General features: G+C 48.7%; 1 protein-coding gene across 3 annotated transcripts; it reads right to left on the reverse strand.

The window, feature by feature from the left end:
* Positions 1–38: 38 nt before the first annotated feature.
* On the reverse strand, positions 39–23,112 carry MSH5 (mutS homolog 5). 3 transcript variants are annotated; one of them, XM_036356407.1, is made up of 24 exons: positions 21,971–23,112; positions 21,666–21,789; positions 21,187–21,267; positions 20,959–21,021; positions 20,175–20,296; positions 19,685–19,794; positions 19,384–19,419; positions 18,727–18,809; positions 17,978–18,023; positions 14,257–14,395; positions 14,064–14,126; positions 4,420–4,548; positions 4,102–4,174; positions 3,849–3,958; positions 3,557–3,637; positions 3,229–3,316; positions 2,810–2,999; positions 2,578–2,704; positions 2,050–2,199; positions 1,406–1,480; positions 1,067–1,210; positions 722–859; positions 497–570; positions 39–279 (listed from the first exon to the last, which is right to left on the reverse strand). In XM_036356407.1, exons 1-24 carry the CDS (start codon positions 22,103–22,105, stop codon positions 168–170), a joined length of 2,493 nt encoding a protein of 830 aa, XP_036212300.1. In that variant the 5' UTR covers positions 22,106–23,112; the 3' UTR covers positions 39–167. The 3 variants fall into 3 exon arrangements, with proteins under 3 accessions (XP_036212300.1, XP_036212302.1, XP_036212301.1); XM_036356409.1 differs by having other exon boundaries at positions 19,685–19,838; positions 20,156–20,296; XM_036356408.1 differs by having other exon boundaries at positions 4,420–4,590; positions 20,175–20,338; positions 20,759–21,021; positions 21,187–22,112.
* Between the last annotated feature and the right edge of the window lie 1,791 nt (positions 23,113–24,903).

Raw genomic sequence — 24,903 nt, forward strand, 5'->3', positions numbered from 1 at the left:
CTTGCTTTGTTTTGGCTGGTCTAAGGAAACACACTTTCTCCAAAATAAACTTTATTCCTAATGTGAAACAAGATTTCTGGGGAAACTGAGAACTTTGGGTCTAAAGAAACAAAAAGGGCGCGGCAGCCCACAGGCTGTGGGAAGGGGAGGAGGCCGACGAAGGACTCTCAGAGGATGGTGGTGGCTGCAGGGAGCACTTCCTGACGCATGAAAATGTCCAGGTCCAGGTTGGGATCTTCCAAATCCAGTTTCAGAAACTTATCTACTAATGTCTGGCAACTGAAGGGAGAGACCACAGAGAGCCAAATGAGAGGACGGATAACTGATCCTGAGCAGGGGGAGAGGTTGTGCAGAGGGAGCCTGGACCTTGGAAATTTAGGGATTTCAGAAAGAAACTGGGAAACTGAGTCACTGAAAGGCAAAAAGGCCTTCTGAGTCCCCGAAGGGGAAAGAGCTGCAGAAGATGCTAGAACAGGACCCTGGGCCACCCACTCACTTTTCCATTTGCTTCTCCTTCAGCAGCTCCTTGAGAGGCTTGATAGGCTTACCACTGCGGATCAAGTCCGAGACCTAGGAACAAGGAGGAGGCAGGGGTGGGGGCATTGGGTAAGAAAAGAGAAAATAAGGTCAGAAATGCCATGGGCCCAGGAACCCAGGCCCCGAGAGGAGCAGGAACAGTGGAAGGGAGCCCTGATGGATGGGCTGACATGGATCTCATCACCTCCTTGCCACGAGCTATGAGCTTGTCAGGAAGCCTGGCTTGGGCAGCTGTGTGGGAGGCATGGCTGGCGTTGGCCACACCTTCGCAAACCCGATAGAAGAAGACAAGGTCATTCCCATCCTCACAGGTCTCCATGGTCTTAAAAAAGAATAGAAGGGGACAGTGTGTCATTGTCACTCAGCGTCCCGCCCCGAAACCCATAGCCAATCCCTAAGGGGAGTGAGGACAAGGGAAGGGACATGGTCCCTGTGTTCAGGGAGCCCCTGTTCTGAGGAAGGAGCCCGTCTCCAGCTCTGGGAAACACTTGGCTTAGGGACCCCGAGGGGACTAGGTTAGTTCCCTCACCAAATACTGCACAAGGGGTCCCTGTGGCAACAAGGGTAGCTGAACGAGGCTCAGAAAGTTGGTGGCCACAAAGACGTGGGGGCATGTGGGTCCGAGAGCCAGCCAGTGTCGGAGGACAGCAGCCAGCAGTGCGAGCCCATCTACCTGTGCAGAGGACAGGGTAAGGGTGCAGAACCACGGGCGCCCCATGTCCCCCCACCTGCCCTGGCCTTTTCCATCTTGCACTCTTCTGTTTCTTTTCGGCCCCCACACCTATTCTTTTTCCTGAAGCCCAACCTCCCCTCCTGCTCCTTTGCCCTCCTCCATTTCTCCTTAGTTCCTCATCAGATTTCCCCTCACCGTGTTGGTTCCCTTTCCAAATTCATCAATAAGGACCAGAGACCGCTCAGTGGCATTGTTCACTGCTTTTGCCACCTGCTGGGTACCAGGTGGACAGAGAGTTGCATTAGCATCCGAGGCCTGTAACGCTGACCACAGTCTGCCATGAATAAAGCTGCTTGTGTCCACCCCAATGGACGGGGAAGTCTTTAATGGCAAGGTGCATGCTTTGTTCACCCTTTCATGGCCAACAATGCCACATACAAAGCCAGGATTCAAAAGAGGCTCCCTAGCTTTGGCCAGTGTTGCTCAGTGGTTAAAGCATTGGCCCTCACATTGAAGGGTCATGGGTTCGATTCCTGGTCAAGGGCATGTACCTGGGTTGCAGGTTCAATCCCATCCCTGGTCGGGGCACATGTGGAAGGCAATCAGTTCATGTGTCATGTTTCTCTATTTCTCTCCCCCGTGCTCCCTCCCTTCTATTCTAAAAATAAATGGAAAAATATCCTTGGGTGAGGATTAACACCCCCCCCCCCAAAAAAAAGAGGATCCCTAGTGTAGAGGGCAGGCAGCAGAGGGAATGTTTTTCCTGCTCGTTTTTTAGGGGTAGAGTTCCTTCCCCATTTCCCCCCATCCCAATCCCACCTCTCTTTACTCCCTTTGACCTGGTTGAGGTCGATCATGAAAGTGGAGAGGCCAAGGGAGATGGATTCGCAGCTATGAATACGGGTGAAGATGGCGTCTACTGCCCCGATTTCGGCTTCCTCTGCTGGCACAAAGCTGCCCACCAAGGCCATGAATGTGATCAAGCCTACCTAAGCAGGGAAGGAGACAGAGTCTGGGCCTGGTGGGATGGGCTGAGGTGAAGGTGAGGCTAAACTGAGGGGTGAATGATAGATCAAGGAGAGACGCACATAGTTTAATAGATGATCGTAGCCCCTTCCACACGGAGTGGGCAGAGGCACACTGGGGAATGGCACGGTCCTGTTCAGAGGTAAGGGAAGGGGACTGAGGCCATGGAAAGCTCTATTAGGGCATGGCTCTCCCTCAAGTGAAAGAGGAACAGGGTGTGGGTATAGTGTCTGCATGACAGGCAGGGTCAGAACACAGCAGGAGAGCTGCAGGGACCGGGGTTGGTAGCAGGTGGGGGAGGAGATGAAGGTACCAGAGGCCAGTGTATAGGAGTCTCCTACCTGTTTGAGGTATATGCTCTTCCCTGAAGAGTTGGGGCCAGTGATGACTCTGACCCTCCCTTTGTCCCCACCACACTCTGCGGAGTTGGGCACAAAGGTTCGGGCACAGAGCTCCATCAGAGGATGTCTGCAGTGGGTGGAAAGGTACCTCACACATCGCCCAGATGGGCGGACCCCCAGAACATGGGCTTTTAGGCCCCTCGTCTATGCCTCCACCCGCTTCTGTTCTCACCTGCCATTCTGGATTCGTACCCCAAAGAGCCGGGGAGAGTAACGGGGCCTTGAGTAGCCATAGTCCCGGGCAGCACTGGCAAGAGCCAGCAGGACGTCCAGGCGGGAAGCAAGGTCCAACACCCGGGTCAAGACAGCTGCCCGAGCCAGCACCTGGCACTGCAGCTGGTACATCAGCAGGGTCTCCTGGTCTGATGGTAGGTGAGGGAGGAGCTGGGGGTCAGCTCGGGGGGGGGGGGGGACATGAAGGAGAGACAAGCCAGCAGAGGGACCTGGAAATAGGCTTGCAGATACCGTGTGAGACACCCAGAGGCGTTCAGAGAAGATGGAGAGTCAGAGTGAAGAGCGAGAGCAGGGAGAAAAGGAGCCTGTTGGAGTCATCTCGAATCCGCCCACTCCCAGCCGTTGGCTTCTCCTCACCGCGGATGTCGCAGTGCAGGTCCCCCAGCAATGCGTCCAGCTCCTTGGTTCGAGCACTGCGATAGTGCAGCTTCTCCTCTGAGAGGAACTGGGTCAGAGGGTTCAAGCTGTGGGCTCTGCATCTCTTGGTCCTCATCCCCTCCCACATTTATAACCCTGTCTGCAGGCCCCCACCCGACTCCTTTCTCCTTCATCTCAGAGCTAATAAAGGTCAAAGTAAAACTACAGAAGAGAGGTCCCCTATTGGGCAGTGCTGATAGGGCTAGGCCTCCGGACAGCTGCTGATTCATTTTCCTTATCACCTCCCTGCAGAGGTCAAGGGTCTTACCATGAAGTCCAGTCCCTCGATCTCAAAGTCACTGGCCGCCACCATGGAAGGCAGGCGGGGAATAGAAAGAAGGAAGCCGATCTGGAGAGCATAACGAGGAGATAAAGCAGAGCGCGATGTCCTGGGCACTTTCTTCCCAGATCCCGTGCTTCCCTCAGGGGCTGGAGCCACCACAAGGTGTTCATGTTCTTCAAACTTCTCCAGAAGTTGTCTTATGTACCAGTGTGTCCTCTATACGCCTACAACCTCCTCCAAAAGCCCCCAGAGGTCACACCCAGCCTCCTGCGCTCACCAGAGGGATGTAGATGACGCTGCACGAAGGAATGCGGCAGTCCAGGTTCTCCAGCTCCTTCCGAGCGACCTCGGTGAGGAAACTGGGAAGTCCCGCCAGCCTTCGTTTTCCTAGGAGGGCGTCGAGAGTGAGGCTCCTGCCCTGGTTGCCATGATTATCCCCAGCTGTAGTGGCCGAGGACCAAGGGTGGCACCTCATCACTGTGCAGGCTTGTGTTTCAGGGCTCACAGGCCGATTCCCACCCAATACTCACTCTCATCAATTTCAGGATCTATGTTGGGGAGGACTGTGAAGCGATTTGCAGCAAGACTGCCCTCAAAGTCCACCTGAGGAGGCAAGAAGTCCAGTTGCTTATCGGCCAGCACCATCTTTCCGTCCTGTTGCTCACCTCTAGCTGGGCTCCAATTCCCCCTGCAGTCCCTGATCTAACCCTAGCCCTCCAAGCACGTTCCCGATGTTCTGCCACCTCCTTTCACCATTCCACTTGTTGGTCATTCAGCTAACCTCACTGTCTCCTAGGCTTTCCCATTTTCCACAGCGTATCTCCTGCCTCTAGTTCCCTTCTACTCACCACTTTGCCAATGAGGCTGGCGATGTGGTGCAAGTCATCAGAGAACTCTTGGGCAATGTCCCGGAAGAGCTGGATGGACTGAGGCAGGGAGCGACAGGCATCCCTCAGGCCCAGGGCACTGTACACAGTCTGTAGGAGAAATGGACAGAGGATGGTGGCCCTCAGCCAGCCCTGGTTGAGGAGAGGGGACAAGGATGGACTGAGAACAAAGATCAACAAGGAAAAACACAATAACAAAGACAGAGAGATCTCAAAGGCAAAATGAAATAATGAGGGAGGAAATGTGCCAGGCACTGCACTAAACACTGAGGTAAAAAGACAACCAAAATATGGTCCCTGTCCACATGAGCTTACATCCTAGGGGAGAAGATAATTTGTTTTATTTTTATTTATTTATTTATTTAGTTAATTCTCACCAAGGACATTTTTTCCATTGTTTTTTAGAGAGAGTGGATGGGGGGGGCGGGGGGGGAGAGACAAACATTGATGTGAAAGAGACACATCGATTGGTTGCCTCCCGCACCCCGACCAGGTATGGGATGGAATCTGCAACCCAGGTACATGCCCTTAACAGGGAATCGAAACTGCAGCCCTTTGGTTTGCAGGTCAACACTCTAACCACCGAGTACACTGGCCAGGACTGTGTCTTTACTGTTGAAAGTATTACAGATGTCCCCCTTTGACTCCCCATTGGCCACCTCCACTCCACTTCTGCCTCCTTTCCAGGCCTTCACTGCACTTCACTGTGTCCATGGAATTTTTATTTATTTTTGAGAGAGAGGGAGGGAAAAAGGGAAGGGGAGAGGGAGAGAGAGAGAGAGAGAGAGAGAGAGAGAGAGAGAGAGAGAAACATCAATGATTTGTTGTTCCCACTTATGCATTCATTGGTTGATTCTTTTTTTAAAAAAATATATTTTATTGATTTTTTACAGAGAGGAAGGGAGAGGGATAGAGAGTTAGAAGCATCAATGAGAGAGAAACATCGATCAGCTGCCTCCTGCATACCCTCTACTGGGGATGTGCCTGCAACCAAGGTACATGCTCTTGACTGGAATCGAACCTGGGACCCTTCAGTCCGCAGATCGACGCTCTATCCACTGAGCAAAAGCGGTTAGGGCTCATTGGTTGATTCTTGTATGTGCCCTGACCAGGGATCAAACTCTTAACCTTGGCATATCAGGACAACACTAACCAACTGAGCTATCCGGCCAGGGCAAGACATTTTTAAAAAGAAAAGATTATTGCCCAGCTGAAGCATTGACCTATGAACCAGGAGGTCACGGTATGATTCCTGGTCAGGGCATTTCCCCAGGTTGGTCTCGATCCACAGTATGAGGCATGCAGAAGGCACCCGATCAATAATTCTCTCTCATCACTGATGTTTCTATCTCTGTCTTCCTCTTCCTTCCTCTCTGAAATCAATTAAAAAAATATTTTTAAAAATCTTAAAAAAGAAAAGATTATCTATAGGTGGCAAGAGGGGCAGAGATAGAAGCTAGAATTAGTTGATTATATCTTTGTTTGGGAGCTTTGACTTTGGAACTATGTAAATATTTTACATAATCCTACAATTAAATTAAAATTTAAAAAGAAATTCCTAATAATTTAAAAAAAAACCAAAATGAAACAAAGGAACATAAATATGTATGTCCATATAGTGGCATAACCACACAGAGTGGAACTTTTCCAAGTGACTAAAATACAGTAATTTGTATATCCCTAGTGGGGACAAAAAGAACTGCCCCTTCTCTCCCCTCAAAAAAATCTTAACAGGAGAAACCAAGATGGCGGCATAGGTAAACACCGGAGATTGCTGCCTCGCACAACCACTTCAAAAATACAACTAAAAGACGGAACGGACATCATCCAGAACCACAGGAAGGCTGGCTGAGTGGAAATTCTACAACCAGAAGGAAAGAGAAAAGCATACTGAGACTCAGAGGAGCTGCGGTGCAGAAGTACAGAGGTATGGAGGCACACATGGAGAGGGCTGGTGGCTGAGGACACGGTTGTCTTTTTCAATCGGGAGGGAGTCTCAAGCTCTGAGCTCCAGTTCTGGGTGAGTCTCTGGAGACCCAGACTCATACGGGAAAAACTGGACTATCTGGCATCGGTCGGAACTCGAGGGCAGCTTTCTCTTGGGGGTGCTTGCAGCGAATGCCGGGACACTGAGAAGCAGGGCCTCGGAGGGCAGGACTGAGAGCAGCCATAACTGCTCAATCAGCGCTGTTGATCCCCTGGGATCCTGCCCCGCTCAAGCCACAGAGGCTTTTGCATATGAAAGGCCTGGCCCTTTGCAATCTGATAATTACCTAACAAACTGCAGCTGGCCCAAGGCCCCAGGACAACTTGCATTGGGTCACATCTGCTTCCTGCTGGATAGCCTCAGGCAGAGGCTAGAACAGCCGTGGGCAAACTATGGCCCGTGGGCCGGCCCGTTTGAAATGAATAAAACTAAAAAATAAAAAGACCGTACCCTTTTATGTAATGATGTTTACTTTGAATTTATATTAGTTCACACAAACACTCCATCCATGCTTTTGTTCTGGCCCTCTGGTTCAGTTTAAGAACCCATTGTGGCCCTCGAGTCAAAAAGTTTGCCCACCCCTGGGCTAGAAAGATTATCACCTCCTTAGAGATCCAGGAGCCAGTGTGTCCGGTGGTCAGAGTGGAACCATCCAGATTGCAGCTCCTTGGATTCATAAAGGACACACTCAGGGGGCCGACTCAGTGAGCACCAAAGCCCCATTGAAGCAAGTCTTGCCCTGGAGGGGTATCTCCAGCACAGAAGTTCTCCCACTGCATACACAGCTTATTCTCACAGCCAATTGGCATGGAGGTCAATCCCTCCCAGTGCAACAATCAAGGCTTAACTACAACAAGACTGTGCACAAAGCCCACAAGGGGGTGCACCAAGAGTGTCTACCTCAGGTAATTGGGGAGGCTGAGCCACTGGGCCCTATAGGACACCTAGTACAGAAAGCCACTCTATCAACACAGCGAAGCATAAAAAAAAAAGCGGAGACAAAGAAACAGGTCACAAATGACAGAAATGGAGGAAAGCAAACTACTGGATATAGAGTTCAAAACCACACTTTTAAGGTTTTTCAAGAATTTTCTAGAAACCACCGATAAACTTAATGAGACCCTCAAGAAATCTAATGAGACCCTTGAGGTGATAAAGGACCAACTAGAAATTAAGCATACACTGACTGAAATAAAGAATATTATACAGACTCCCAACAGCAGACTAGAGGATCACAAGAATCGAGTCAAAGATTTGAAATATGAAGAAGCAAAAAACACCCAACGGAAAAGCAAAATGAAAAAAGAATCCAAAAATATGAAGATAGTGTAAGGAGCCTCTGGGACAGCTTCAAGCATACCAACATCCGAATTATAGGGGTGCCAGAAGAAGAGAGAGAAGATATTGAAAACCTATTTGAAGAAATAATGACAGAAAACTTCCCCACCTGGTGAAAGAAATAGACTTACAAGTCCAGGAAGCACAGAGAACCCCAAACAAAAGGAATTCAAAGAGGACCACACCAAGACACATCATAATTAAAATGCCAAGAGCAAAAGACAAAGAGAGAATCTTAAAAGCAGCAAGAAGAAAGACAGTCAGTTACCTACAAGGGAGTACCCATACTACTGTCAGCTGATTTCTCAAGAGAAACCATGCAGGCCAGAAGGGAGTGGCAAGAAATATTCAAAGTGATGAATACCAAGAACCTACAACCAAGATTACTTTATCCAGCAAAGCTATCATTCAGAATAGAAGGTCAGATAAAGAGCTTCACAGATAAGAAAAAGCTAAAGGAGTTCATCACCACCAAACCAGTAATGATATGAAATGCTGAAAGGTATCCTTTAAGAAGAGGAAGAAGAAGAAAAAAGTAAAGATAAAAATTATGAACAACAAATACACATCTATCAACAAGTGAATCTAAAAATCAAGTGAATAGCCGAAACTGGTTTGGCTCAGTGGATAGAGCGTTGGCCTGCGGACTGAAAGGTCCCAGGTTCGATTCCGGTCAAGGGCATATACCTGGGTTCTGGGCACTTCCCCACTGGGGGATGTGCAGGAGGCAGCTGATCGATGTTTCTCTCTCATCAATGTTTCTAACTCTCTATCCCTCTCCCTTCCTCTCTGTAAAAAATCAATAAAATATATTTAAAATAAAATAAAAATCAAGTGAATAAAAAATCTGGGAGAAACTAAGATGGCAGCATAGATAAACACCGGGAAATTGCCGCCTCCCACAACAATTGAAAAATACCGCAAAGGACAGAGCGGACATCATCCAGAACAACAGGAAGCCTGGCTGAGTGTAAATTCTACAACTAGAAGGAAAGAAAAGCACACTGAGAGCCAGAGGAGCTGCGGAGGTGAGTGCAGAGGTGCGGAGGTGAAGTGCAGAGGTACGGCGGCTCATGCATGCGCGGAAAAGGGGTGGCACCTGAAGACGCGGCTATTTTTTTTGAATCACAAGCTCCCGACTGCTCTGAACTCCGGTTCCGGGAAGTCTCTGGGGACCCAGGACTCATACGGGGAGAAGCTGGACTGTCGGGCAGCGGGCGAACTTGAGTGCGGCTTTCCCTCAGAGGTGCTTGCAGCAATTATCAGGTCACTGAGACGCGCGACTCCTTAGGAGAATCAGCCATAGCTGCTTTCTCCACCCTTTGACTCCCTGAGACCCCACCCCACCCAGGCTGTGGCAGAGGCTTTTGCATGTGAATGTACCTAACTGCAGCCAAGCCAGGCAGACTGGAACTTCCAAGAGAAGGCCCAAGGCCCTTCAGCGGCTTGCATTGCTTCACAGCTGAGCCTCTTCATGGCTCCTGCTGTGTGGCCTCAGGCAGAGGCTGAATTAGCACCTCCTTAGATCCAGGAGCCACTGTACCCAGTGGTCAGAGGGGGACCATCCAGATTGCAACTCCTCAGATCCATAAGGGACACACACTCAGGGAGCAGACTCAGTGAGCACCAAAGCCCTACTGAAGCAAGTCTTGCCCCAGAAGGGTGTCTTCAGCACAGAAGTTCTCTCACTTCAGACACAGCTGATTCTCACAGCCAATTGGCCTGGAGGTCAATTCCTCCCAGTGATCCTACAACAACCAAGGCACCAAGAGTGCACCAAGAGTGTCCACCTCAGGTAACTGGGGAGGCTGAGCCACTGGGCCCTACAGGACACCTGGAGCGCAGGGCCACTCTATCAACACAGGGAAGCAGCCAAAATGCGGAGACAAAGAAACAGGTCACAAATGGCAGAAATGGAGGAAAGCAAACGACTGGATATAGAGTTCAAGGCCACGTTTATAAGGTTTTTCAAGAATTTTATGGAAACCGCCGATAAATTTAATGAATCCCTCAATAAGTATAGTGAGACCATGGAGGACATGAAAAAGGACCAACTAGAAATTAAGCATACACTGACTGAAATAAAGAATAATTTACAGAGATCCAACAGCAGACAAGAGGATCCCAAGAATCAAGTCAAAGATTTGAAATACAAAGAAACAAAAAATACCCAACCGAAAAAGAAAAAAGAAAAGAGATTCCAAAAATATGAAGATAGTGTAAGGAACCTCTGGGACAACTTCAAGCGTACCAACATCAGAATTATAGGGGTACCAGAAGGAGAGAGAGGGCAAGATATTGAAAACCTTTTTGAAGAAATAATGACAGAAAACTTCCCCTACCTGGTGAAAGAAATGGACTTACAAGTACAGGAAGCGCAGAGAACCCCAAACAAAAGGAATCCAAAGAGGACCACACCAAGACACATCATAATTAAAATGCCAAGAGCAAAAGATAAAGAGAGAATCTTAAAAGCAGCAAGAGAAAGACAGTCAGTTACCTACAAGGGAGTACCCATACGACTGTCAGCTGATTTCTCAACAGAAACCATGCACGCCAGAAGAGAGTGGCAAGAAATATTCAAAGTGATGAATAGCAAGAACCTGCAACCAAGATTACCTTATCCAGCAAAGCTATCATTCAGAATAGAAGGTCAGATAAAGAGCTTCACGGATAAGAAAAAGCTAAAGGAGTTCATCACCACCAAACCAGCACTATATGAAATGCTGAAAGGTATTCTTTAAGAAGAGGAAGAAGAAAAAGGAACTCTTACCATTTGCCACAGCATGGATGGAACTGGAGAGCGGATAAATACCACATGATCTCACACATTTGTGGAATATAATGAACAACATAAACTGGTGAACAAGGACTGATCCAGAGACGGAGAGGCATTGATTGGACTGTCAGGCCTTGGAGGGAAGGTAGGGGAGGGTAGGGGGAAGGGGGAAAGATCAACCAAAGGACTTATATGCAAGCATATAGGCCTAACCAATGGACACGGACAACGGGGGGGTGAGGGCATGAGCGGGGGGGGGGGGGGGTAGAGGGTAACGTGGGGACAAGGACACATATGTAATATCTTAATCAATAAAAAATATATTAAAAAAAATCTGATGAACAGAGTAAACTGGTGAATATAATAGAACCAGGGGCATAGAAAGAGAGTGGACTGACAATTCTTGGGGGGAAAGGGGTGTGGGGGTGCAGGAAGAGACTGGACAAAAATCATACACCTATGGATGAGTACAGTGGGAGGTAAGGGCAGAGGGTGGGGTGGGAACTGGGTGGAGGAGAGCTATGGGGGGAAAAAGAGGAACAACTGTAATAATCTGAATAATAAAGATTTAATTAAAAAAATCTTAACAGCCCTGGCCAGTTTGGCTCAGTGGATAGATCATCGATCTGGGGACAGAAGGTCCCGGGTTCAATTCCAGTCCAAGGGCGCATGCCCGGGTTTTGGGCTCGATCCTCAGTAGGGGGGTGTGCAGGAGGCAGCCAATCAATAATTCTCTCTCATCACTGATGTTTTTATCTCTCTCTCCCTCTCCCCTTCTCTCTGAAATCAATACAAATACATTTTTTTTTTAAATCTACCAGAACTGTGTTTAAAGGACTCAGAAGCCAACTTCAAGAGGCTCCCATCAGCAAAAGATAGAATAATTTGAACACGTATAAAGATTAAAAATGCAGTGGACTGAAGCATGTTTGTAAATCTATGAGTTCATAATGATACTAAAATAACAACAACAAAAAATTCATTGGCTACCTGGGCGGATATTAGGGAACTATTTTATAAAGATGACAGCTGGCAAATAAAGGCAGAGACAAAAATCAAGCAACTTTCTGTGATATGAACTGTATCACTGGTTAACCAAAGAACAGAAGAGAAGAAGGTTTTCTTTAAGGAAACATTCTGGCTAATAAATAAAGAATGACAGAATTAAAATAACCACTTTGGACCCGGACGGTGTGGCTCAATGGTTGAGCATTGACCCATGCACCAAGAAGTCGCTGATTCCATTCCTGGTCCAGACACATGCCCGGGGTTGCGGGCTCGATCCCCCGTGGGGGCAGTGCAGGAGGCAGCGGATCTATGTTTCTATCGCTCCCCCTCCCTTCCACTCTCTAAAAATAAATGGGGGAAAAAATATCCTTGGGTGAGGATTAACCAAACAAAAATAAAAAAATATGTATATTTAAAAAAAAAAAGAAATTCTAGGAGACAGAAACATGTCAAAACCACTTAGGGAATATAATCAGCAAAATCCAGGCTAAGGGAAGCTCTATAGGACAAATGACTCAGATTCTTCAATAAATAACTTGTAAGGAGAATGAAAATGAGAGAGAGAGAACAGAGAGGAGAGACAGAGACACAGAGAAAGACAGAGAGACAGAAAGAGAAGAAGGAACCCATAAAAGAGACTTAAAGAGACATCATCCCATTGCCATATGTTGAACATATTTGGTTCCTAATATTTAGACATTAGAGAGTTGGTGATATTAAATATCATGTTAATTTTAGGTAAGATAATGGTAGTTATTTTTTTAAAAATATATTTTATTGATTTTTTACAGAGAGGAAGGGAGAGAGATAGAGAGTCAGAAACATCGATGAGAGAGAAACATCGATCAGCTGCCTCCTGCACATCTCCCACTGGGGATATGCCCGCAACCCAGGTACATGCCCTTGACTGGAATCGAACCCGGGACCCTTCAATCCGCAGGCCGACGCTCTATCCACTGAGCCAAACCGGTTTCGGCAATGGTAGTTATTTTTTAAAAAATTTTTTGTAATCCTCTCTCAAGGTATTTTTTCCATTGATTTTTTTTTTTTTAGAAAAATCCTTTTTAAATTTTATTTTATTTATTTTTTTAATATACTTTATTGATTGTTTGCAGAGAGGGATAGAGAGCTAGAAACATCGATGAGAGAGAAACATCGATCAGCTGCCTCCTGCACACTCCCTACTGGGGATGTGCCTGCAACCAAGGTACATGCCCTTGGCCGGAATCGAACCCGGGACCCTTCAGTCTGCAGGAGACGCTTTATCCACTGAGCCAAACCGGCCAGGGCTAAATTTTATTTTTATTATTATTATTTTTTTTTTAATTTATTTTTTTAAATATATTTTATTGATTTTTTACAGAGAGGAAGGGAGAGAGATAGAGAGTTAGAAACATCGACGAGAGAGAAACATCGATCAGCCGCCTCCTGCGCATCTCCCACTGGGGATATGCCCGCATCCAGGTACATGCCCTTGACCGGAATCGAACCTGGGACCCTTCAGTCCGCAGGCTGACGCTCTATCCACTGAGCCAAACCGGTTTCGGCATAAATTTTATTTTTAAAGTATGTTTTTATTTATTTTAGAGAGAGAGAGGAAGGAAGAGAGGGAGGGGGGAGGGGGAGAGAGAGAGAGAGAGAGAGAGAGAGAGAGGGAGAGAGAGAGAGAGAAACATTGATGTGAGAGAGACACATCAATAGGTTGCTTCCAACATGCACCACAATTGGGGCCTTGTATCAAACCTGCAACCCAGGCATGTGCCCTTGACCAGGAATTGAACTCGCAACCCTTCTGTGTGCTGGCCAACAATCCAACCACTAAGTCATACCATCCAGGGCTATAGTTATTCATTTTCAAAAATAATTTTCTTTTAGAAATTATATTTAAACATTTATGGATAAAATGATATGATGGCTGGGAATTGCTTCAAAATAATCCAGGAAGTGCAAAGTGGGAGAAGATAGATATACATGAAATAAGTGTTGAAGCTGCAAGGTGGATACACGAGGGTTCGTTTTATTATTCTCTCTAATTTTTTTGGACAGCCCTGGCCGGTATGGCTCAGTTGGTTAGAGTGTTATCTCATGTACTGAAAGGTTGCTGGTTCGACTCTGAGTCAGGATACATACCTAGGTTGTAGGTTAGATCCCTGTGGGGGTGTGTATGGGAGGCAACCAATTGATGTTTCTCTCATACATCAATGTTTCTCTCCCCTTCTCTCTTACTTTCCCTTTCTCTAAAATCAGTGTGTGTGTATATATATATATATATATATATATATATACACACACACACACACACACACACACACACACACGTCTGGTGAAGATTAAAAACAAAAAAAATAATAAATATTTTGGACAATATCCACAATACAAGCTTAAAAATAATGTTGGGATAAAGTTGGACAAGATAACCACAGTACAGAGAGTCTAGAACACAAGCTGAGGGGCTTAACCTGAACTTCTAGGATTCAAGAAGGTAGGTCCTACCTTGTAGAGAACCTGCCAGTCGCTGACCTTGGTGTGGGACAACTTCATGCGTTTCAGAATCAGCTAGTCAGATAAGGATAGTCAGACAGGGGACGACTGTTTGCCCTCTCCCACCCGAATGCCCCTCAGGAAGTGCAATGTCCTGGATCGGCCCTCAACCTCCCCACCTCCCTGCCCCCAACCCTGGGCTCACGGGCACATTCTTGATGTGACCCAGCAACCGATGCAGCATCTGAGCCATGTCCAGATTCTGGGGTAGCAGGAAAAACTGGATGACGTCCAGACGAGAATTTAGTTCCCCCAGGTCATGAGTTGGACGTGTGAACCACAGCCTGGAAGTTAAGGTTGGGGTGAGGAGACCTGAAATTACATCTGTTCTCATCATTGTCGTGATCTCAATTTGTGAAAATGTGTTTGCAGGTCCCTGACGATTGTGGCAATGTGTATCTGTACTGGCAAGTACAGTTTTCTATCTATGCAGGGGTGTTTACATGCACCTACTGAACCTCTCTGGATATGAGCACAACTGTGTCTATGTATCACAGTTTTGATGGATAGGACCATGTGTGTCATTCCATGTGGGTATGTTACAGAGCTTGTCAATATTTTAGAGGGAGGGTGGTGTGTTGAAGCATTTGTATGACAACAATCTAGCTTTCTTGGTGGCTGAGTAGGAGAGGGTGAGTCAGAATGATTTTGCATAGCTGTGAAAGTGTCTCTGGTGTAATAGCACAGGCATTCATCTTCTCCTGTTCTTCCTGTTTAAGTATATAATTGTCCCATGTGTAATGATTTAATTCCTCAATTCATGATAATGGTCTTCTCTACAGAGAATAAAGGATTGGGGAGGGACATCTAAGGGGCTTCAATAACACTGCCTAATTTTTAGATTGACTGGTGGAAACACAGAAGTTTATAATATTATTATTAATATTTACACCTTTTATGTATCAGGTATTTACTACTAATTAAGTTAGTGTACAGAAATAAATGTCTCATTTACGCTTATCCAATTCTGGGTGTCCCTATCTCCCTATGGCTATAAAGAGTGTGAGATTCTGTAAGGACCTATGAGCCCACAGATTCTTTTCTACATTAGAGCAAGCCATTATCCTATATAATAAAAGGCTAATATGCAAATTGTCCCTACGGGTGGGAGTTCAACCAACCGGGAGTTAGACATGTGCTGACCAACAGGGGGCGACACAGAAAATGGCAGGCATCAGCAACGTGGCGCTGGCAACGGGTGGCAGTGGAAGTGCTACCAGCCCGATGGGTCCTGACAAAAGCAGTATTGTGGCAGGATGGGGGAGCAGGTGAGCGGGCAGTGCCAGGCCAAGGCGGGTGCAAAGGGAGGCCCCGGCTGGCAAGTGGCAGCCGCTAGGGACCCTACCCATGCACAAATTTTGTGCACTGGGCCTCTAGTTCAGGGGTGGGCAAACTTTTTGACTCGAGGGCCACAATGGGTTCTTAAACTGGACCGGAGGGCCGGAACAAAAGCATGGATGGAGTGTTTGTGTGAACTAATATAAATTCAAAGTAAACATCATTACATAAAAGGGTACGGTCTTTTTTTTTTTTTAGTTTTATTCATTTCAAACGGGCCGGATCTGGCCCGCGGGCCATAGTTTACCCACGGCTGCTCTAGTCTATAATAAAAGTGTAATATGCTAATTAGACTAGAAGACCTTCCAGACGAAGCCAGGACTGCGAGGGAAGCCCGGGTCCCGGGTGCCAGAGGGAAGCTGGTGTCGGCAGCCGGGGGAAGGAAAGCCTACTCTTGCATGAATTTCATGCATTAGGTCTCTAGTTTTATATGAGATAACGTGTGGAGACACTTGGGTCTGAGGATGTGTATCTCATACTGTAGTCTATGCCAGTTACCCTGGTTAGAACACCCCAGGTTAGAATAAAGTGGAGGACTCAGTTGGATTTGAGGGTGGGTTTTAGGTACCTCTGTTCCTTGGTCACAAAAGGCTGCTCCACCCAGGGCAGTATAGGCCAGTTTATGACTCTGTCCCCACCTTGGAGAGCACATGAGCTTCACCAAGCTACATTTCATGTAAAACATAGGTTTTTACTGCTCGTGCCAGGAGAGACTTTAACCAAGCCAAGCTTCCTCATTTTACAGCTGAAGAAATGAGGCCCTTACAGCATAAGCAACTTATCCAAAGTCATACTGCTAGTAAGAAGTAAAGCTGGGACTCAAACTCGGGTCTCTGGAGTACTAAGACAGTGCTTTTTAGAGCATACTTGACATTCACTTAATTTCCTGGTGTCCTGTCCAACTTTAGGTCAGCGGGCCCTTAGTTCATCATTCGGGTCATGATTCCATGCCCTGGGGAATCCTATCTCGGTAATCTGCATTCCTTCCCAGCTTTAATTCAGTTCTCTTCTCCACGGAGAATTCTTTCCTTCTCGCCCCTGGTTGAGATTAGAGATCTATTCCTGAAGCACTGGAGAATGTGTGGCAATTATATCACCCTCCAGTTAGCTGGAAATTATCCTAAATTAACATCCAAAAGACACACATTGCAGGGTGGGGGAGGTGGGGAAGATTGTGCACCTGTAGGCTAGCAAAGGGTTCTGCCAAGTTTTTAGAGATGATGCCACCTGTATGCTAGCATCTATGTATTGTGCTCACTCACTGAGTGCTACTGAGTGCAAGGCCATGTGGCAGGCACTGAGGTAACAGGAATGGCCACTGAAGAGCTCACAGCTACGAGGGCCAGCAAATTCACAGATGACTAATTCCATAGTGCAACTAGAAAATATACACAAGCACTACGTGAGCACACTGGAAGGCGAATGTTGGTCTTCTTACGCCTATGAAAGCTTCATGAAAAAGGTGACAGTTGGGTTGCACCTTGAAGTAAGAGTCTGACAAGTGGAGAACAGGGACTTTCCAGAGGAACAGTATAAACACAGGCATGATGTATTTCCATGATGGCCAGAGGCCCTAAATGACTGGAATAGAGGATGAATCCAGGAAGAAAGGATTTAGGAGGGTGACGGGAAGGTAAGCCTATGAATGAAACGGGGTGAATGGGAGGATTCCTGAACATCATGCTGCTAAAGATGCTAGTCTTCATCCTGCAGGTAATGGGGAAGCCTCCTGAGGTTTGTTCTTTTGTTTCTACCTAAGGTTTTTAGAAAAGTGGAGTGACATGCTCAGATCTCTGTTTTGGATTAACCGGTATTTTAGAGTAAGAGATAGACTAGGAAAAATAAGAGAGTAGAGGCAGAGAGACCAATTTGGAGGCACATGCAATGCTCCCAGTTAGAAATGATACCCAGAATTAGAGCAGTGGAAAGAGGGAGAAAGGAATGGCTGAGACATTGGAGGCTAGAAACAACAGGCCCTAGTGAATGATTGAATATGGAGGGTGAGGGAGAAGCATCAATCCAGGAGTCAGAGCTTGAGAAGCTGTACTGCCAGCAGTGCTATCACCCAGAATTGGGAATGCAGGAAGAGGAACAGGTGCAGTGGGTGTCAGTTTGGATGCTCTGAGTTTGAGCTGCCTGTGGAAATTGCAGGTAGCAATGTAATTAGCATTCTACATGTGGAGCTCTGAACTAGACACAAATTTGAGAGTTATCAGAGAACAGCTCAAATTGAAGTGTGGTTTTCATAATTAAAGTTATTACCATATATACATTAGGGTTTTGTGATTGTGTTTCTGCTGCTTGTATGTGTCCAAGTCAGAGTATCATCAATGAGTATATATGTTTATCTGTGCCGACAATGTAAAATGAGGATGATACTAGCTACCACGTGGGGTTGTTATAAGGATTAAATGCATTTAGTCAGCATTACGGAAAGGGCGGCTGTTTTTATTACTACTACATGGAGTGGTGTGTATGTTTCAAGATTGCATGCATTAGCTTATAGCACGAGTATGAGTCCCACTCACCTGAGCAGCTTCTCTCCCCACTTACAGCGGCATCTGTTGAGAATTCCTGTGGAGGTGAGGGGGCAGGAAAAGGAATGTGTGGCTGTCTAAGCTGAGACATGGGATCAGAGATTCCAGTGTTGGGCAGGCTGGCCTGGGGGTTATTTCCCAGATACAGGACACAAAGGCAACCAAAGTCAGCAGCTGGCCACAAGTCTGAGCCAGTATTACCTTACATGGGCTTAGGAGAAGGAACACTCAGCCAAAAAAAATAGGCAGAGCAAGCATAGCTAGACTCACAAAGAGTCGAATACATATACGTAAACATTAGACACAACCCACTGATATATGCATAGTGAAACCAGGTGGATACTTGGGGCGATGTCCCCAGTACACCCTAAAGTCAGAAACAACTGATACTCAATGCAAATCAAATATGGGCAGTTTCATAGTTCTAACTCTCCTCTATACAAAGGGCCTCCCAAGTCCCCAGACAGGTACAGAGCTAGTAGAGACATCATACAAACCTAAGGAATAAACATGGAATTGGTAAAGTAAGAGATATGCTAATGACACTGGGTAACTACAGGGTAAGGGGAGGTGCCCAAGTTCAGGAAGGGTACAAAAAGGGTAAGAAAGTTGGATTGGAGTACAAGAGGCATCTGACAATGGGAATGAAGTGGGAAGAGAGGGGCTGGGACACATCTTTGGAGGAAGCTGCTTTTCTGGAAGGCTTTTGTAGTGTGGGATGAGGGATGGGGCACACATACCAAAGAGGCTGAGCCCCTCCTTCAGTCCACTGGCCACTTTGTACACTGAGGGGTGAGACTCACTCTTAAATATCTGCAGAACACTGTCAGGGAGAAATGGGGGAGTTCTGGGTAACTTGGGTTTTATTTTTTTTAATCCTCACCCAAGTATATTTTTCCATTGATTTTCAGAGAATGGAAAGACAGAAAAATATTGATGTGAGAGAAACACATCCATTGGTTGCCTCCTGCACGTGCCCCAACCAGGGCCAAGGCTAGGGAGGAGCCTGCAACAGAGGTACACACCTTGACTGGAATTAAACCCAGGACCCTTTGGTCCTCGGGCCAACGTTCTCCACTGAGCCAAACCAGCTAGGGCTGGATTTTTAAAGGGAATTGAGAAAATAGAAGGGGTTGAGAACATCCTGCTGAGATCAAGTCTTGATGTAAGTTTTGTCCTTCACTTCTCTCTGCCTCAGTTTCTCTCTTCAGAAAAGAAGAGTGACACCTTCATGCTTTTCTTCTTCTCTCCCACTAATTCCCACTTCTTTTTCCTTCAGGGAGGTTTATCCTAATAGCCCCAGGATTAAAAAAACTGGAGCCTCATTAAGATTATTAGAGCATTAAGCTTAATCCTTCTCCCTTCCCAGAGATGACAGCCTGCCTCCATCTCCTTACCTGTAAGTATCTTGATCTATGCTCACTAGATGGGTCCTGAGGGCAAAAAATAAGCAGAAGGGAAGGTGCTGGGGTATGAGGTTGGAGTTCATTTCTCAGTTTCATCCCCTTTGCCCCACCTTCCAGAATACTGTCTCAGGCTTGTCCCTTGAGCTACACATCTCCTCAGGTGTTCCAGTGTGTCCTAGAGCACTTTACCTGATAGGACACTGCCCACCCCTGCATCACTACCTCCCACTCCACCCTGTTACTATTCAGACTTCCCATCTTACTTTGGCTGAGGTAAGGGTAAATCACCTACAGCACAAATTTCTTAAAGCCCAGGATGGGAACGCTGACGTTATAGTCTTCCAGTTCAACCCCGATTCTTCTTCGACCCAGGAACTTGAGCAGCCCTCCAAGTGCTCGAACCTGAGAGAGGATCAAGAGTGGAGCTGGGGGCCCGACCGGTGTGGCTCAGTGGTTGAGCAGTGATCCATGACCCAGGAGATCACTGGTGAGATTCCTGGTCAGGGCACATGCCTAGGTTGGGCTGGACCCCCCAGTGGGGGGCGTGAGGCAGCTGATCAATGATTATCTCTCTCCCTTTCTCTGAAATCAATTAAAAACTTTTTTTTTAAAGGGTGGAGCTGTGGTAAATCCCAATGTCTTGAAGGCTGGACAATACCATTGAAGCTATTATTTTCCAGGGCTGGGCTAGAAACTCCCAGGACTCAACCCAAGGACTGGGGTGCTTTTGCCTTTCTCCAACCTGTGGCATCCCAGCCCTGACTTCCCAGGACCCCTCTCACCATGAGAAGGCAGTCAAAGGGAATTATGGAGGAGAGGAAGAGAATTTTCTCAGTGGTGGTCATGGAGTCTGGGATAAAAGAGTAGTTTCCAGAAAGGAGGCGCTGTTTGCTTATCTCCAGACCTATTTTGGAAAGAGAAAGGTCTTGTGATCCAATTTTTCACTCTATTTTAAGAAAGAAAATAGAAGACAGATGATCTGATTTGCCAAGTTAACACAGGCAGTTGAAGGAAAACTGAAACAAGAACCAAATTTTCAGACCCTTGGTCTAATTATCTCTATATATAAAATATAAAGATGTTTGGCTTGAGATCACAGCCTAAGAAATCTGTCTGGAATTGGGGTTTTTTGGTGAAAAAGATCATATAAGACTAATGTGTTAACATCTAATTAGGAGAGAACATTCCGTCTTTTTTGCAAATCAGGGAAGGTTATGGACGTGCCTTAGGGATCATCAAGGTCATCGAGGCAGTAGCTTCCCTCCCACCCAAACAAAAGCTTTGGCTTAAAGGGGGGGGGGGGGATTCCAATTCCAAATAGTGTCACCACTCTCTTCTCAGGGGCGGCCCGCATCCCTAGACACACCGAAGCGGAGGTTTCATAGCAGGTGCAGGTTATTGAAGGGTGGGGAGCAGGAGAGATCCTGAGGAGACCAGTCATGGCGCTTGGAGGACATAACAGTTCAGGTGAGATAGGGCCGAGGAGAGACCTCTGATGATGGGGTGGAATTAGGAGAAAGGGTTGGAAAACTGGGATTCGGAAATGAGCAACGCAAAAGGAGATACCGAAATCCACACTTGGCAGAAATATGATTTCAGGTCTCTTAGGCTCTCCGTGTTCCTGCGAGGCTGTGAGGGAGGCAAAGAAAGGGCCGTTAGTCTGTACATTTCAGTCTTTCTGCCTCTCCCTTCTCTCACCCTGACTCTGCCTCCCTCCGAGACCCTTTCATCTCCTGTAATATGCCACACTTCAGTCCTTCCTCGTCTTCCTTCTCAGCCTTACCCAGTCCTTACCAAGCTTCCCCAGAAACCGAGTCATATTCTCATCCTGTTTGGCGCTGGTAACAACAGACCGGGGGCTGATTTCATCCAGGACTTGGAAGGAAACGCAGACCAAATGAGTGACAGGACCTGTATTTCCTAATTCCTCTCCTTGCTGTCCCCCTCCCCACCTCAGAAGCGCATTTCCTCTAAGAGCAGGGAGAGCCCACCAGCTGGGAGCCTCATCGGGAGTCAGGCATGAGGGCGAGGAAGGGCAGGTAGCAGACGGTGAGGTGGGGGAAGGGGGAGCCCTGGAGTATGAACCCCAGAGGACAGGCATGACTGGTTTGCCAGGACTGCATCCCTGCACCTGACACCTTGCAGACACCTCATAAATATCTGCTGAATCATGAAATGGAGTCTTAAAAGCGACAGACCGTCCTCCGAAGTCAACGGATCAACCCGACCGAGGCCGGGAGCGCTGCGGACCCGGGGGAGCGCGGCCCGCCCACCTCTCTGCAGGAGCTGCAGGCTCTCGCGGTCCGGGGCGTCGGGCATGAAGTGCACGGCCGAGTCGCCGGTGTCGTAGTAGGCCAAGCCCAGGCAGCCGGCGCTCCACAGCACGCACAGGTGCGTCTGCGCGGAGACGGGAAGCAGGCCTCCGTCACCGTCACCATTTCCTCAGCTCGGACCGTCCGCACCCTGGGCGCCTGTGAAGCCGCCAGCGGGGGAGCGGCCGCCCCCTCCCCGCCCCTTTCTTCCAACGCCCGGACGTCCCGGCAACTCGCGCCCTCCCCGGCCTCGCCGCCCCGGAGACCTCCGCCGGCTCCTCCGCGTCGTCCTCCGCCCCCGCGGGGCCCGGCACCGGGGCCGGGCTGGGGAAGCTGGCCGCGGCCGCCCCGGCTCCCGGTCCCTGCCGCGTCCCGCCGGCGGTCGTTCCCACCGAGGCCATGGGCAGGGAGGCTCTGCGCTGCGGGAAATGAAGGCGGTTCAGGAGCGAGCGCTCACCGCGAGGCGGGCGCAAGTGCACAGGGAAGTCTGGGAGGGCTGAGGCGAGGAGAGGTCACATTTATTTCCGTCATCTGTGGGGCATTTCGAGGGGCGACCTCTCAGTATTTCAAGGACGGACAGTCTGTGGAACTCCCGCCCCGCACATTCCTGTCACGCCGAGGTGGCACTGGGATAGAGACGGTCTGCGGGGCGCGTGGGCGAGCTGTGCCAGCCTCCTCTCCCGCCCCTGCCAGCCACGCCCCAAGGCCGGGCCCGCGCTCTAGGCTTCCTACCCCACAGGCGGACAACTTGCGGAGTTTTCCCGCCTTTTCTGTCCCCGGACCTAGACGTGCGCGAGACCGAGCCACGACCAACCACAGGCCTGCAGGAGGAGCGCGCGGACGCCAGGACGGGTGCGCGCGCAGGGGCCCCACCCCCTTAATCGCTATTGGTCGGAGAGACCCGGATCCTGCCTCGAAAGCCAGCAGGACGGGAGGGGGAGGGGCGCGGTCGCTAAGAAGGCTGGACGCTGATTGGCCTGTTCTTAAATGGGTGGTGCCAAGACGTTCAAACTTCCCGCCCTCGGCCGCCGCTCAGCCTCTGGGCCTCTGCCCCAGGGTTTCCGGGATCTGATTAACGCGGGGTGGAGCCTGAGAGGAGGCCGGAAGCCGAGCTCGAGTCCTAGCCTAGGAAACGGTTCTGGGGGCTTTGCCGGGGGAGGGGGGAATCCGGGAGAACGACTTTAAAGGGCCAGAGGCGCATTGTTTTTTCTGGAGATAAGCAACAATAATTCAACTGTGTCAACAACTCTAAGTTAATATTTGTTCCTCTTGGTTTATTTATAAAGAGCTTAGAACAGTGCCTGGCAAACGTAGTAAGAACTATGTGTTATAAATAAATAAGCAGAAATAAGTGAGACTCGCCCTAGCTGGTTTGGCTCAGTGGGTAGAGTGTCAGCCTGTGGACTCAAGGGTCCCGGGTTCGATTCCGGTCAAAGGCACATGACCAAGTTGCAGGCTCGATCCCCAGGGGGGGGGGGGGGTGCAGGAAGCAGCCAATCAATGATTCTCTCTCATCATTGATGTTTCTAACTCTATCTCCCTTCCTCTCTGAAATCAGTAAAAAATATTTAAAAAAAGAGAAAGAAGTGAGACTCGTATCTCAACCTCCTCTGCCGATTTCCTGGGTACAGTGTATGAACACCCCCCGGGGGCACCACAGGGCCTAACTTATTTTAGGCCACCCCACCCGGAAGTGAAAGTGTGGGAATTGCACCCAATTCTGACAGAGTAGACCTGATAAGAACACCTACACTCCTTTGGGGACATGCCCCACCCCTGGGCACCCACACCTGGTAAGGACAGAGGGGGCTCATTCCTACAGCAGCTATGTAGTCCTACTCTGGGTGGTGGACTCAAAGCAATGAACATAATTAAGTCTGAGTTCCATGAAGCTAACTTTTGAGTGTGTGTGAGTGTAGGAGAAGCAAGGAGATAGATTGTGAACAGAAATAAACAAATGTATACCTTTAAGAAACAGATCCCTGCAGATACACATTCCTCCCAGCTTTGTCCTGGGTACCCTGAGATGGGGAGGTCCCACCCAAGACTTTAGGAAAGATGGTGGGGTAACCTGGCTCAGCTGAACAATGGCTGGAGAGCCCCCTCTATGGAGAGAGGTGGGGAAGCTAGTTAGGGCAAGGTTAATGGTTACCCTTGGCAAACTGTTGAGCAATGGAACCATGGAAACCTGGAGGAGGCTGAGGCGTGTCTGAGCAGTGTCTGGGAGGGACACACCTTCCAATCGGGTGGGAAGAGATTAGGGACTGGTTTACCAAGCCCAGGAAGGGGAGAGAGTGGAAAGGAAATCCTGCCCAGGAAAGGAAAGGGGAGCTACTGCGACAGGAGACAGTGGGGGGCAAGCAGATGAAGTGGGAGGCAGCCTCTGAAGCAGGATTTGGGGCGTGGCTGGGTGGTACCAGGAGAGGGCAGCATCACCTGTCAGCGGGGACACTGAGGCAACAATACCTTGTGGAGGGCCATGCCAGCAGCCGGTCAGTACTGAGGATGAAGGCAGCTCTAGCTAGAAAGCGTCGGGAAGAAGAGAGAGGCAGGGGAGCAGCTGCCAGACCTGCTTGGGTTCAGGGCTGGCCCCCTCGCTTGAGGGTCAGCTTCGTGGGCAGCGTCTCTGGGGGACACTGACAAGCTGGACGAAGCACCTGGCCTAGCGCTGCTGGGCCTCAGCTGGACGGGCTGCGTGCAGACTTGGAGGGTCACCATGGAAGGAATTCCCTTTAGCAGGAATCATTCTACCTCCTTACAGGATGTCACAATTCAAGGAACAAACACCAAAGACATCCATGTCTCCCCTAGGAAAGACTACCCCGCACCCCGGCCCCACCCCGCCCGCGAGGCGCAAACCCCGCAAGAGGAAGCGGGAGGAAACCGCCAACCGCGGGTCCCCAGCAGCTCTGGCCACCCACCCACTCCTGCCCCGAGTTCCTCCGTGTTTCCAGGTCTCAGGCTTGGTTTTGCTCCTGTGTCCCTGCGCTCCACCGAGTTTTTCTGGAACCGTCGGTCTTTTGTTAGAGGGCGGTGAGGAAGGAGGGAAGGGGTGTGAGTAGGAGAGTCAAGATGCAGGGGCCGGAAAATGTCCGGTTCGGAGCACCTGTCCTGGGCTGCTTTCAGCAGGTCACAGCTAGAGACCTCCAAGCCCAAGCGGTGGGGGCAAGGCTGCTCCCCTCCGTCTGTCCCCGCGGAC

This window comes from Myotis myotis, unplaced genomic scaffold (assembly GCF_014108235.1).
Source record: "Myotis myotis isolate mMyoMyo1 unplaced genomic scaffold, mMyoMyo1.p scaffold_m19_p_26, whole genome shotgun sequence".
Lineage (NCBI taxonomy): Eukaryota > Metazoa > Chordata > Mammalia > Chiroptera > Vespertilionidae > Myotis > Myotis myotis.